General features: G+C 28.5%; 1 protein-coding gene across 1 annotated transcript in view; it reads left to right on the top strand.

The window, feature by feature from the left end:
- Positions 1-15,615, top strand: part of LOC147067791 (uncharacterized) — a 33,532-nt gene extending 17,917 nt beyond the window's left edge. The window contains exons 2-4 of the mRNA XM_085952195.1: positions 8,240-8,390; positions 11,766-11,897; positions 14,283-15,615. Coding sequence (XP_085808321.1) covers positions 8,240-8,390; positions 11,766-11,897; positions 14,283-15,151 — 1,152 coding nt within the window. The 3' untranslated portion in view covers positions 15,152-15,615. The remainder of the gene's footprint in view (positions 1-8,239; positions 8,391-11,765; positions 11,898-14,282) is intronic.
- Positions 15,616-15,890: the final 275 nt, after the last annotated feature.

The raw sequence follows: 15,890 nt of genomic DNA, 5'->3' as shown, positions 1-15,890 counted from the left end.
AACATACATACTTGATACACAATACATAAAGTGTTTACGTCAAGCGCTAATTAACTTTAGTTTAGGTTTGTACATATTTGTGCAAAATGCTGGCGCTATGTACATTTCGTAAGAATTTAAAAAAAAACTGTGGACCTCTGAAATAAATATTGTTTCGCGAAATTTTAATTATGTTATCCAGTACTATCATATTAAGGATATATATTAAGGACTATCATATTTTCACTAGCACAGAATTTTTACAAAAAGGAATTAATACTTCTAAGTAATTTGTTAATTTTTAACTCTATTTAACGTATGGTATTATTTTTGCGTATTATTTACCGATACGATACGATGCAACTGTATATAATTTTTTCTTGCATTATTACTATGTATCGGTATCATACAAACCTATCAGAGTGACATATTATCATACCTTTGATGCAACACGATAAACTGATAAATGACCAATCTGCACTATATAATACAAATACATGTATATGCACTAAGTAGATAGGTGCCACCAATAAAGGTGCTTTTAGACTCTGTTCTGCTGTCCGTTCAGTGGAAGTTTCCATTTGGGTCTGTTTTAGTTTTGAAATGGCGGTATATTTAGATGATCAGTTTCAATATCCATTCAGCATTAGTTGACAGTTTTGTTGAGTAACGGTGATGTATATTTACGTATTTTTTTATCCAGTAAAAATGAATATATTTTTTTAATTATTAATGACAATGTCCTTGGTTTTTCGTACAAGGTGGTTGATAGAAATTTTGAACAATCACAAACACCAAGGCTTTGACAAAATCACACAAATATATTGTGTCCTCTCCTCCCGGAGGGAACGGCTGCACCACGAGAGCCGCATAAAAATGAATATTATTTTTATAAGTAATAATTTTTTAAATATACTAGTTGGTATAATGCAGCATCTATATTTGAAGAAATAATAATTCTTCAATCGAAATTAGAAAAGTAGTATGAAAAATATGGCAACATAGTAATTTACACGTCAATTTAACAGGCAATTCTAAAAATGGATTCGGTAACTGATGGAAAACCCATCCTGTCATCCTGTCTCGTCCCCGTTTTGGTTTTAGTCAGCCTCTTCATTTATACGTCAGTTTAACTGACAACTCGTCTGAAACGGAGACTAAAAGGGCAGCAAAACTGATCGTTTAAAGGCACCTAGGGAACATCCAGTTCAACATTAGAATTATTTTTAATAAAAAAAAAACCAACACGCCCGTTAATCATAGAAGGGAAAGTTTATGGCTGATTTTGTGAAGGTTTTTGTGAAATATAACATCAATATTATATATTGGTAAATTCTTTCTTGATGAAAAAAATGCTGACTAAAATTGCAATTAATAAGGTCAAGAAAATTTAATGTTCATCTATCTCAATATATTTACATCAAATAAGTTTATGTAAGAGAGATACAAGTTAGGTTACCTATATATTTGTGACCATTCATATGCAAAAATTTTGTTAACATAACGATACTATGTTAAAAAAAACTTTATATTTCGAAACATAGAATGCCTTGCTTTATAAAAAAAATATTTTAAAACTATTCACAATAATGTTAAATCCGACTAAAAATTGGTTACTAAGCTGAAATATAATATTTAAATAGACAATTTATCACAGTTATAATATAGATCAGGGTTGGCGAACCTTTTCCCAAATATTATTTTTCAACTGTCTGACGTGCCGAGCAGTTATAGGGAAAAACAGTTTTTAAAAATTCTATTAAGAAAATGATGATATTCTAGATACCACTTACAGAACATAGCCCACATGTAGCTTTATCACTTTTTTCAATTACGCCATACATTTCAGTCCACCAATTTTGAAACCATCTTCCAGAATTACTAATACTAGCTTCACCAAGTTTCTGTTTCTTATTTGGTGCAGTCATGTTTAAGGTATAAATGAAATTGTTTGTTATTGTATTGGTTATTTTGGTTCTTTACGCACAAACTGACATCATAATTGCTCTGATCAGATGAGGGATTCTCTCTTTACAGTGGTCTCAAACATTGTAGATCGTTCAACATTAGAGGTTTGCGGCGCGGCCCCCCCCCCCCGCCGCCTGATGAGGTTAGTGCGATAATATTATTATATGTGACGCATAAAGTCTAAGGACCGTCCTATGCTATTATATATTTAAATTAAACGTAATGCTTATTCTTGAAGAGTATTTGCCTGCTATTTTTTTTATACAAATTCATTTATTATTATTATAGGTATTTTTTTCTCTTCAAACGCGTACCTTGCAAAATTATCTCGCATGCCATAGGTTTGCAACCACTGATATGAAGTTGGGCACGTGCTTACTTAATTATTAAATAAAAATTATTCTTGAAATCATAAAAAGTAGTAATTTATATCAGATTTTGGTCTTTGGCGGTAAGTAAATTAACGTTAAAATTATAAAGTGACGTTTTTTCCACCAATATAACCTAAAAATACATAATATATAATTGTATGAATTACATATAATCAATTCAAAATATTTAAACATATTCAACCAGTTTAAGCACTGGCTTTAAAAAACCGGTCGGTTTTGCTTTTACCGAATATATTATTTGTCCCAGTATAATATTATAATATAAAGAAACTGTCGTTGACCCATGATCCTTGCAAATGTAGGTAGACAGTTCAGCGCCTATAAATAAAAAAAGTCACCTGCGAATTGAAAAAGGCCTACAAAACTGGTCAAACAGGACCTAAAAATTAAGAACACTTTTCACGAATTTTACCAAATTACTCATAAAGCGACCAGCCCACATTATGATAAGCGATCAGAGGCACCTAGGTTTTTAGCACTAGAGTTTTTTTTTTGTAAAACATCAACATAATAAAGCTCTATCTCAAAAAATATGATATAACAAGCAGAATAATACCAAATTTGTAGATTGATTGGATATTCAAAATTTGGTAATAATTCATAATAATTAACACGTTGCAAAAAATAGATGGTTGGTTTCATCGCTATTTTAAAAGGGGAAAGATATTGTACTTTTTTATATACGTTGTTGTAAATAAATTCGGTTAATACTATTTTATAGGTATTCGATAGGTACTATGCGTAAGTTAATGGTAATAGGTATACAGCGTTTGTTACCAGTAATAATCGGAGATTCCAGTGATTTCTATAATTTTATAACTTTGTTTGACTAATCGTGATTTTATTAAAAATGATTTATTTTTGGAGCTCATTGATTCCTCACTTTTTATGGGTAGGTAATATAAAAATGTAATAAATTTCAAATTGTAATAATACAGAGACTGAATGGTGGATCCCATATATTTAACTGCACTTTCAACAGAAATAATAACGAAAAATCAAATTAAGGAATAGTGTCACGTAACAACACAACATTGTCAAATAATCATCAACAAATGATACATAATCTTTGTGTGTACATAAAAACAAGGCGAAAAGAATATAAAAATAACGCATTTTGTTAAAATTGTGAGTTGATTGCTTTCTGCATAAATATATCAAAATAATTAAATAATTATTAAAGTAATTAAATAAATATGTTATACAATTAACAACCTTATGAGGAGTGTACGCCTTTTATCGACAATGATGTTCTTATTAACATACTTAATCAATACACTATAAACTTTTGAATTGTGACAGTAATCGTCTCAGTATTATTTTAGCATACATTAAGGAGTTTCAAATCAATAACATTTTTGGCTCATTAAAAACAAAGTAAAATATTTTATATTGACATAAAAAAGCTTCCTGAATACTAAATATTTCGAACAGTATCGTTAATGAGATTTTTAAGACAAAGTGCCATAATTTAAGCGATCAATGATATACAATTCCATGTTATGGATGTCTCATGTTCATCGATTAATAATTAAAGAATTTAAACTCTTTCATTATGACCAATTATTAAAATTTATTATGAGAACGACTTAATTAATTTTAAGATTTTTCTGTTTTTATTTGAATCACTTAAAATTATTACGTTGTGAAAATGGTTTAAGTATAATTTAATTTTTAAATGATAATTAAAATTGTGTTCATATTAAAAAGTGGTTTATTTAATTTAATGTCCAATATTCATAAACATAAGCGAAAAAAACAACATTATTATTAAGTTATTGTAATTAATTTATATATATAGTATTAACAATGTTTTTAGTCACGCAAGCAATCCCGATCATTAAAAAATTATTTGAGTTTACCACATATTTGGTTAATTTTAATTATACCTTCTCATAACCTTAAAAACTTTTAATCCATTTGTCTCCTAATTAACCAATATTAAGGACAGTATTAGAGATCATATAAATGTATACAAATAGAAAAATAAATAATGTTGGTATAATCTAGAAAACTGTAAATAAAATTGATATATTTTGTATGTAAGTATGTATATGTTTATCTTTAAAAAATTATTACATATGATACGTAAATACATATTTAAACACGTATTTTTTATAATCTGGTTAACATATAGAACAAGTATTATTGCAGGTTTCTGTTTTTATTTAACAATATTGCATTTTATACATTATTATAAGTATTATTTAAATATCTACCATTTAATTGCAGTCATAAATTTTCTCAAGATTTATTTTTTTCACGTTTTTTGTCTTCTTAAATTTTGTGATACGTAAAGGTTTTATTTATTTAGTAATTTACGATTATAATAACTTTAAAATTCCGTGTGAATATTATGATTCGATGTTTTAGTACACACTTATTCACTTCCTTGTCGTGGCCACCTACAAACTCTTTCATATTGATTACTTGCTTTACTACTAAAGTGACACTTGTATAAGACATTGATTCGATTTTAGCTAAACCATAATATTTACCACATAATGGTAGAGTTCAGGTTCAATTGCCGTACGCAGGATGAATATTATATTATAGACATAGATCTATTTAATTATAATAACCATACCAAAACTCTACACTATTAATAAAAAGAATAAAAGATAATAATAAGAAGAATCTCCTAAACCTTAAAAAGAACTTATCGAATTATATTTAAATTAAAAATATATAATAATAAGATTATTATTTTATAACAGTTTTTTCGTTACAAGTCTAACAAGAAGTTATGTTAAGTTATATCACTTATAGATTGTAATTTTTTATTAAGCTGTAATAAGTTACACGATGACGTTTCTTTCTCCGTACATATATTAGATTTTCCTAGAAAAAACTATTAATTCTCCCCTTTTATGATTTGGATTAGCAAAATTTTAATATATTTTTTAAGTAATACAGTAACTAACTGAATAACATCAATGGGATAAATCGAATGTTATTGTCTAAATTTTAATTATTATACTTAAAAAATATGAAAAATATATAGGCTAGGTCTTACAAAATTGTGGACATACAAGTATCGTTTAATGATATATTTTTTTTAATAGTGCATTTTGGTTATTTTTAGCTATCATTAATTTAAAATTTGAACTTTTTAACCATCATTAAAGCTGATAAATCTTTCTCGTTTGTATATATTATCAAACATTGTTCAATTAACATATTTTTCTTCGCGTAATTAAGGCACAATGTGTTAAATATCTAACATGTTATTAAAACTACTCTTGAGATGTTATTTAACACAACAAAGCTTTTGTATTCTTTCGTAAGCTTCCGCCATGTTATTCACAATTGAGACCTTGTAGGATAATTAACAAGGAACCGAGACATTGTAAGGTTTGCACTGTGCAGCCTTCATCAGTCGGAAGATTTATCGATTTTTTAAAGTGCCACAATATGTCTACTGGGATAAAACACAGCAATTTTATATGTTTACTGGTGGATTATCGTTAACATAAACACCTTTTTGAAACGACCTTCTCAGCTATATCCAGTATGTGAAGTACAGTACCATTAATATTATAGTTACTAGGTATTGTAGCTCACGGAATATAACATCATTGCAACATTATAACAAATGTAATAGTCATTGAATTTTATCACTAACAAATTTTATATTATTATTAAGTCATCTTTTTTATGCTAGTCATTAATAACAATAATTTGAAATGTGTAAACAAGAATCACGTAATTATTTATTATTCTTAATTCCGTATTTAGAGGTATCAACATAGTTGTGATGAAACTTGAGTGGGTAGGTAATTAAAATCTTTAATTATAGGTTGTTTTACAACCGATCGAACATAGTTCCTTATTGTTATTTATAATTCAAGTTTATTACCTACTTATATGATTTAAAAAAATATTTCATTGATTTAATACCAATACAATAATACCATCACAATGTGCATTGCTTGTTTTTAAATTTAGAAACACTTACGGCGACTGTATTATTATGGTGGTATTTTAATGGTTTATAGTATTGTTTTGTTTAGTTAATTCAAAATAATTCATAATAATTATATTACAATTTTTCTAGAGCAATCACTGAAAATTTAAAAATATGTGTGAAAAAATATTGTATCAAAGGGGCACGACAACCCGATTCTTCCATATATTATTGTCCAAAGAAATTTCTTTCCAATTTACTACCCCAATCATACGACAGTCATTGGTAGCCCAATATAATCAGCGAATATTCGGCATGCCTTCTCGTCTTATTTGATTGGTTCAAATTAGTCTTTTTTCACACGACCTTTCAGCCCAGTCTTCCAATCTTCATATAGAATATATACTATATAGCTCATCACTTTATCCTCTCGTCCAATTGTTGTTGTCTCTGATTAGCCCACTTATTTTTGTTATTTTTTGTATTTAATCCTTCAAAATAATATTTTTTTGACATATTTGGCGTAAAGTTATAGTACCTGTAGCTTACATTTTACACTGAACCAAACATACAGCATCAAAGAGATTAGAGGAGGATTGTGAGGAGGAGTCCAATCTCTTTGTATAGCATCGTTATTATAATCATAGAACGAAGGTTGGAAAGACTGTCTTATTTCGGATTTACTCTTAATACAGAGCTAATAATGTGTGTAAAAAACAAAATGAATCGTTTTAAAACTCAAAATTTTGGCAGAAATATATGCATCATTATTGGAACCTTATTTCTGTATATCTACGATTGATTAAAATGGACTAATAGTTTTTATTGTTTTTTTTTTAATTTACTACCCGAAGTAAGCAATCGCCAGAGTATATTGTTGTGAATGAATTATTCATGATTACTATCTATACTTACTAGGGATTGCTATTGCGGTAATTTTTAGTGATCTTCTGTCCGTAATAATTAAATTTAAAATCTAGCAGGTGCTACAGACATTAATGTTTACCCCGCTGTACATTTTCAATATCCAAACACACTGCACTTTAAGTCTAGCGATAAACATCTGATCTGCAGCTATAAATTGAAGTTACTTACCTTTGAGTTATTACGATCAGTCGCATCCACGAATGGTTAAAGGATGCGCATGGCCTAACGGTGATAATTATTAGGATCGTTAGCCGGCTCTCACATATAAACTCACCTTGTCTGCCGCACAGGCATAAATCAAACCTTCTAGGAACGTTGATCCAATGTTGCATATGAAGACCGCGCACATCTACCTAACGACAGTTGCAAACCTCACGAAACGTATAGATATTTGAATGAGGTGACCGGCAGGTATAGGAATGACCGATGTGTATGTATGTGTATGCGTTCTGGCGTTTTCGACTCGCAGCCCAAACTGCATGCGATTTGTTGATAGCAGAACTAGATGTTTTTTACTAAAACTAAAAAATTGCTTTCGACCAATCTGCAGAGCTCCATTTAGCAACGAGTATTTTGTGAATAACGATGAAGTCACATCGACGTATTCGATACGTTGCAGACGAGACGAGTTTTGATGTGTGAGCCGGCTCAGTTTATGTCGTTTTCGCTAATATGTCTTTTAAATATGATGCAGAATAGTAGAGCAGACCTTCATTAGGTTACTAACCAAAACTAGCCTCAAAAACGACTTGCTGTCGCATTTCTATCTTATTAATATGTTCTGCGTGTAATAGTTATTCGTAGGCACGTTCTATAGCTTCATAATTGTTCACGTACCAAATCATACACGCGTTAGCACTACTTAATGAAGTATTAAACAAACATTTGACAATGATTATGAAGTGAATTTTATTTTTTAAAAATCCAGAACTTTTTATTAATTTTCTTGTTCCTATTCTAAGACACTGGATGATATAGTTCGTCGTACATAAACTAATGTCAGCCTTTTTTATTATTTTTGGGAAATTGTATTATGTATTTTTAAACTGTATATTTTTTGTTACAGATGCTTAAGTTGGCGGTATTTTGCTGTCTTCTGCCATCATTCTACATCACTAGCACTGCGGCGCAAAACTCCGGAAAATATACAGACGAAAACAGACCTTACGAATTTGGATTCAATATTGAAGGAGAACAACACAGGAAAGAGAAAAAGGGTTCGTTAATAATTTATTTATCAACTTATTTAAGCTTTTAAAGTATAAATACATTTTGAGAACAAGTGAGGTAGTACTTAGTCACAATATTTAATATAGATTAAGACCGATGCCTATATTTCTTGATCTAACCCAGTTTGGTCGTGATACCGTTATAATTTTCTATAATAGGTATCCACTAGAATTGAAAGTTTACAAAACTAAAATTAGTGACATTATACAATATTAGACTAGACTAGACAACCCACGGTGGCCGCGCGGCTTAAGCGTTGGACTATCATGCCGTGGGTCTGGCAAGTACGCATATTGTTTTTCAATTTGTGTGTGAGTCAGGGTATGGACCTAATAGGTTGAGCAAGTGGCTGACATCCATTTCTAGTAAAAAACAAAAATCTGTTAATACAAACCTGTAATACTACTCTGTGGAGGCCCATATGATCGATCCTATTAGGATCGGACATGGTCGAAAAAAAATACAATATTAGACTAAGAAGAGCATAACTAGATACACCAAACGACATAATACAGTTGAATGATAACGTAAATTTTTAAAGTATTTTATTTAATAAATTTATGTCTAGAAAATTTAAAAAATCAATTTACAATTATAAAATCTTCGCTCGTTGTTTGTTCTATTCGTATTATGACACATTATTGCATGGTTATTTTACCACTCACATAATAAATTCTTTCAAATGTGTCAAAAGAAATTAAGCTTCGGTTTGGTTTCAATACCTACGATGTAATTATCGTTAAATTTCTCTAGTAGAATTGGGTCTTGAAATATTTTTCGCCTACAATTTATCGAGCACATTTTCCCACCCATATCACAAGTAGGTAGGTACATAAATAAAAATCACATTAATAACATACTTATTTGAAAACATTTGAAATAATTATATCGTTATGCTGATTTAAATTAAAAAGTTTGTGGAAACATCAAATAGCGCAGTTATATAAATTATTCGCAAGAATGACAAATAGATCGACGGTGGATAGTGAAAACGTGACTTCGAGTTCAACTGGGCCCAAATAATTTTCTAGGGTTTTTGTAATAGAATTGCTTCTAGAATAATAATTATTTTAATAATTACACTATGCACTTTCATAACAATATATATTAATCTAGTGAATTGGGTTTAATATAATATGGCCTGTAATAGTTCATGCTTAAATAAAAATGTTTCTCTGAAAAATAGAGAAGGAATTTCATACTGTCCATGTAGAACCAGCCTATGTATAGATGCATAATTAAATTATACCAGTATTCAATTAAAAAAGACAATATATAAAAATAATTAATAAACTATTATTATATAAACGTATTATGTCAAAGTCTAACATAAAAACTATTAGACCAATTTATGTATCCACAATAAACAATACAATTTTAAGTTTTCCCTGTATTATGAAAAATAAAATGGCACTAGATACAGAACTCTGACAATATATACTATTAGGCAGATATTAATTAATGGTGATGGATAAAATCTGACTGAAATAGTACTGCTTTTTTACCTGAGGTACAATTTTAGGATTGTTTTTCATTGGAGTTAGAATCAAGATTTTTTTAGCTTTTCTGAGCTGCCAATTTGAATTGTCGCATTGGGAACTATTAGGAGATAAAATTTATATTTCTAATAAAGGATATACTTACAGAACTTGTTTATGATAAACCAATTTTTGTGATTTAATAAGACCGGTGGAATTTTTCTCACAATATGTCATGATAATATCGCAGTTAAATCGTCATATTATATTTTACGAGTATACCGGTGAATTGGTATTTCCGGCGGTTTTTTTTGTATATATCAGTATTATCATAAAATAAAGCTTTTGTGTGAAAGGATGAATCTAAAATCACTTAAATAACTAAGAAAACTGATTAGTTTGTTGCTATGCGATTAAAGTTTGCATATGTTTTGTTAAAAATATAGATTTAAAACTAGTATGCATATTATTAAAATTTGGCTAGTAAAATCGGTTATTTTTTCTTCTTATCTGAATGAAATCACTTCTCGGCTTTATGCGAAGAGCAACCCGTTTGCATGAATCGAATACAAATATTTATTTATATGTTTTGTGTCAATTTTCGTCAAGCAACTCTAGCATAATGCATTGATTATGTTATATTATGTTGTGTGGGTCGCTGGCCACATGTGTCAGGCATTATTTGATGGCCATGACATTGCGGTTGTTTATTTATAGCTTAGAAACTTTTATTGTTAATTAATGCAGAATGTCGATTTTAATATCATTTTCACATGTATATGAATGCAATAAATATTAATTAGGTCATCATTTAAAAACTCTTCTATAAATTTAAGCTGATTAAAACCTGTTCTTTGACTACAATATATATTTTTTTTTGTTTTGTAGCGCGATTTCAAATTTGCATTTATATTTTTATAATAAAAATAAAAATATTTTTCAATAATATATCATTTACTCTTTTAATGATTTTATAGATTATATTTGACATAGCATTATTAATTTTACCATAATGATGCAGAAAAATGTGATTATGTCATCAAGAATAATTTAATTCTTTTGACTACAATAAAATGAGCTTTCGAAGCTCATTTTATGACAAGGTGTAGCTACTTAAAATAAATTTACTACTTAATTAAATTTTAGAATATATTAATTGAAAGGATACAATATGATAAATGTTTTATCTCATATTTTAATATTAAGTATATTTATAAAATCTACACGTATTTCATTGTGTATTTTTGTGTGTCATAAAATATTTACAAAATTAATATTGTGATATTTAGATTTGTTACATAATTAGCATGGATACAGGATATATTATCTAAGATTGCAATCCCGGATAGAATTTTGAATAATTCTGTGAATAAGAAATTAATATTTTCAATCCTGGGATCCCGAGGTTAAACAAAATCAAGGAATATTTTTCCATTAGTATTTTTTTGTGTTTGGTATCGACATAATAATTATATATTTGAATAATATTTTATTTAAAGAATTTCTAATTTATTAAATTTATTATATTCCTTTAAATGCTAAAAATATATACTTTTTTTTAAATTGTACGAATATTGAAATATTAATAATTGAAACTAGGGATTTATTAATTAATAAAACGAGTGCAAATAGTAATATGACTGGACTGAATAAAAAATATGGTAATGACAAAGCAATGAGAAATCTTAAATGTAGTCAATTAGTTTAATAATAACATCGAACATATTTATACCTAATTCGAATAAAGAGTATAATCTTGAATTATACAATTATAGGATAATGTAGAATAATATGTTTGTCTAAATATGCATGTACTTATTTGAAAAATTATTAATAATGTATAATTTTCATTTTTTTTTAATATTTCCCTTTACATTTTTTCAGATGAAAATGGCTTAATTATGGGGGAATTCGGATTCATAACAGCGGACGGTGTATATCATGTGACAGTTTACGCTACCGATGAAAATGGCAACTTCCGTATTATATCCATGAAGAACATTCGTCTTGGTCCAGGTAAAATATACATAATTATGATATTAATAATCTATTATATTGGGTAAATATCAGTGGCGAAGGGTGATTTTAGGAAAGAGGTAGTCTATGGAGATCAGAGAAAAAAAAACACATTCGTCAGATATACTTACGGGAAATGAGTAGATAATACGATATTACTGCTGATGAATAGGTAAACTTCAATGACAATGACATACTATATCGATGAAGTTTCAATACCTCACTAACGATATAAAATTGAGGGATGAGTTTGGATTATGTATTTCTCTAAACATTTATTTTCACACTTCAAAAATCATTACATAAAAATATTTTTTATTTTTCAAAAAAATCTATGATTTATGTTTGAATGCCAAAGAATTTATTTTGTTATTAATTATTTTTAACAAAGCTGCAGTCATAGACAATAATATTATGAGCAAAGGTATTGCATACATTATGGTAGGCGGGGCTGAGGGTAGGTAAAGTTGATACATAAAAATCTGTATTTCTCGAACAATAATCTGATACATACAATGACATTATTATGGAAGAATCATCTGGAAAAGAAAATGACACTCACTTTATTGTCGGGTCTGCCGAATGACATAATCTGTTCTAACGCCATTACAATAAAGGTGATATTTGTCATTGGATACATACAAATACAATAGTTGACAAAAGATATGACAGATGTCGTTGGCAAATTAAATTATTTTTGTAGAGTATAAAATAATCAAGTTATTTAATAATAGGTATATGCAATAATTAAAAGTTACTTTTCTTAAAAAGGTAGGCTTTAATTAATCGACAAGTGTGAGGTCTACGCCATTGGTAAATAGTGACGTTTAAATTTTAAATGCGTAACTGCCTACAATTAAACCTTAATTATAATAAAGTAAAAGTACAAAATTTTAAAATAAATTTTAACTAAAAAGCCACAAAATAAAAATTATATATTTTGATTTAAAAAAAACTAATTGATAGAATATCATTCATAGTTCGAAAATATGTATCAACGTTTTTAGTTCTCAACGTTGTGTTGGTATACAAAAATGGAAGATATGACATTATGGCCGGACAATTAAATATTGTGAATTATTTTAATACTATAATGATTATATTATATTTCCAGGTAGTTTTAGATTATAAAATAATTTTTGATTATATTTTTTTTTATTTAATGAATAATTCACAAGATTTAAGAATGTAACAATTACATAATTTTGAAAAAAATGAGATGCAGGTTCGATTCCTGCTGAGTATCTTACTTTTTTCAAAAAAGATTTTTTTTATTGGTTATATTATATTTTTTTCAGAAGTGTTATGTTGAAAAATTGTCTACTTATATAAAATAATTATTTTAAGATTTTTTTAAATATAACAGATTGGTAACGCATAATTAAAATGTTCAATGCTCAATCATTAATTATTTCATTTATTTTGTGTTCAATATAAAATAAAAAATAAAAATATTTTGACGGTTGATTTAGAAAATGACATTAAATACAAAATTATTTAACACTATAGAAATACAAACACATCGTTGTGTTACATCCTGATTCTAATATTAACAAGGATGATATAGACATTCAAATTAGAAGTAGGTACTTCTCTTGTTAACTTAATCAAATAATGTGCGTTTTTATAAAGAATTTAAAAACAGTTTTTTCGTTGTATGCGAAACAAAGAACCTTGAATGTTAAACATTTTAATTGCGTATATTCAAATTTAATTGTAATTCATAATACATTTGATACTTAAATTTGACATCTCAAATACTTTACGGTCACCATATGGTTAGCATAAATAATATTTATATATGTAGACATCCGTTTTTAATATCCTAGTAAATTGATAATTTGCTAAAATATACAACTGACTCTAAAGAAAGGCGACTATTAAGCTATTAATGTATCTGTTTATTAGTTAATTATACTTCATGAGTGGAAATTTACCATAATTAATTTCAAAATTATAATGAATATCCTTCGAAATATGACAAGAAAAAGTTGCAAAATATTATTTCGTAACATGACTAATTATTGGTACAAAATAATACATTGTATGTGTATTGTATTTTTTTTTATTAATTTTTATCAAGCTAGATTATTTTGTATTTATCAATAAATGTGTGTATAACTTACTCTGAGATGTATTATACATTCATCACTGATTATCATATGCCTAAATAACAATTATTATTTTCATATTCTTAAATAATGCTTTAAAATCTTTAATAAATTCCCAAGCTTCGTCTAAAGTTAATATATTGTACTCTTTTTAAATATTTTTTTAAATACATATCACGCTTATTATATATTTCATTAAATTTTATATGATGAAATACGGTGGTATACTCATAGATTTGCCATTAATTAAAAAAAAAACTTGGTATTATTTCAGCACCAAAAGGAATCACTCGTCCACCAGTCGTCAGTACAGTTGTGACAACTCCCGAACCAGTTACATTTCCTCCACCGCCACCTCAACCTGTCAGAAGATCAGAACAACTTGTGTTCACCACATTGAAGCCACTTCCGATCGCTTCGTGCTCACATTGTAGTATCCCAAGTACAACACAGCGACCATTACCGAATAGTCAGTTTATCAATCCTCCCCCAGCGACCTTCCAACCACCATTCCCGAACTCACCACAACGTCAAAATCCAAGTCCATTCCAACAACAGAACCAAAACCCACAGTTTAACCAACAGTATAACCAATTTAATCAACAACAAAACCCTCAACAGTACTCACAATTCAACCAAAATCGACCACCTTTCAATCAGAATCAACAGAACTTCCCAGTTGACAATTTCAACCCAGCAGCTATTCAACGACAACCGTTTGAACCCCAATTCCCAAGACCGCTTCTGATATCTGGCAGTATAACCCCAGTTGATCCTACAGCTGTTATCCCTGGACCACGCCCTGGCGAACAAGAAGGATTACCTCCAGGAATAACAGTTGACGACATGGTGAACTTGCTTTATCGCTTCAACTATACTGTCGGTTTCCATGGCCACTACGAGGAAGGATATACTAACGGAGATAAAAAGGGAGAATACTATGTGAATAATAGAAATGGATATGCGACTAAGATTTCCTATATTGCCAACGAAAGAGGATACCAACCAAAAATTTCTACTGTCAAAATTACTCCAATTGAAACTCCTTTCCAAGAAACTGAAAAAGATGATCAGTTTGGACTCAAAGGGTATGAATTCACGTGGTTTTACGTACCAAAATATCATTTTTTGAACCATCAGTAGTAGATAAAAGAACTTAATAATAACAGCCCATACATCAATAATTTTCTTCCTGATGGTTGGATAGCAAAATCCATATGCCAATAGCGCTGGTAGAGAAACATTTCTTTCTTTGAATTTTTGACAGAATTTCAAACGTCCTAAAGAAATCTGTTCCTGGCTGCTGGCAGAAATGATATTCCGTGGGCCTCTTATTGACTAGTTTCTAGAAACCCCAGTGAAAATACAACACCCTAAAAAATACTCGATGAAATAATGTCTGGTCTAGTTTTTTTCAATTATCGTTTTTAGATGATTGCTAAAAATATAATGTGGACGTTTTAAATTTCATATTGTAATAAATATTCGTAAGTTAAGGATTATTATTTAAGATCTGCGTGAAGTATTGTTTTAATCTGTATTGTATCTTATTTATTAAATTACTAAATAAACCTGTAAAAAATATATTTTATTTTTTGACCTTCCTCGAAAATTCTTTTAATATACATAATAAAAATCACTTTTATCTGGAGCACATTTTTTCGCAAGAAAAACAACACCGACACAACACGATATAATATCACTCCGAATTATTTATTTATTTATTTAAGAAGACAAAACATTGTGGACATAACAAATCAAGATACAGGACGTTCACAACATAAGATTTACATTATAATAAATATTTCTCTCACAAGAGAGAAGATGAAGAATAATAATAATAAAACATAAGCAATTTTAAACAATAAAATAAAGTTTCAGA

The sequence above is a fragment of the Rhyacophila brunnea genome, unplaced genomic scaffold (assembly GCF_057557595.1).
Source record: "Rhyacophila brunnea isolate RB1 unplaced genomic scaffold, BYU_Rbru_1.0 scaffold_3, whole genome shotgun sequence".
NCBI lineage: Eukaryota > Metazoa > Arthropoda > Insecta > Trichoptera > Rhyacophilidae > Rhyacophila > Rhyacophila brunnea.
Note: the sequence above shows the minus strand (reverse complement) of the source record. Positions and strands in the feature narration are given on the sequence as shown.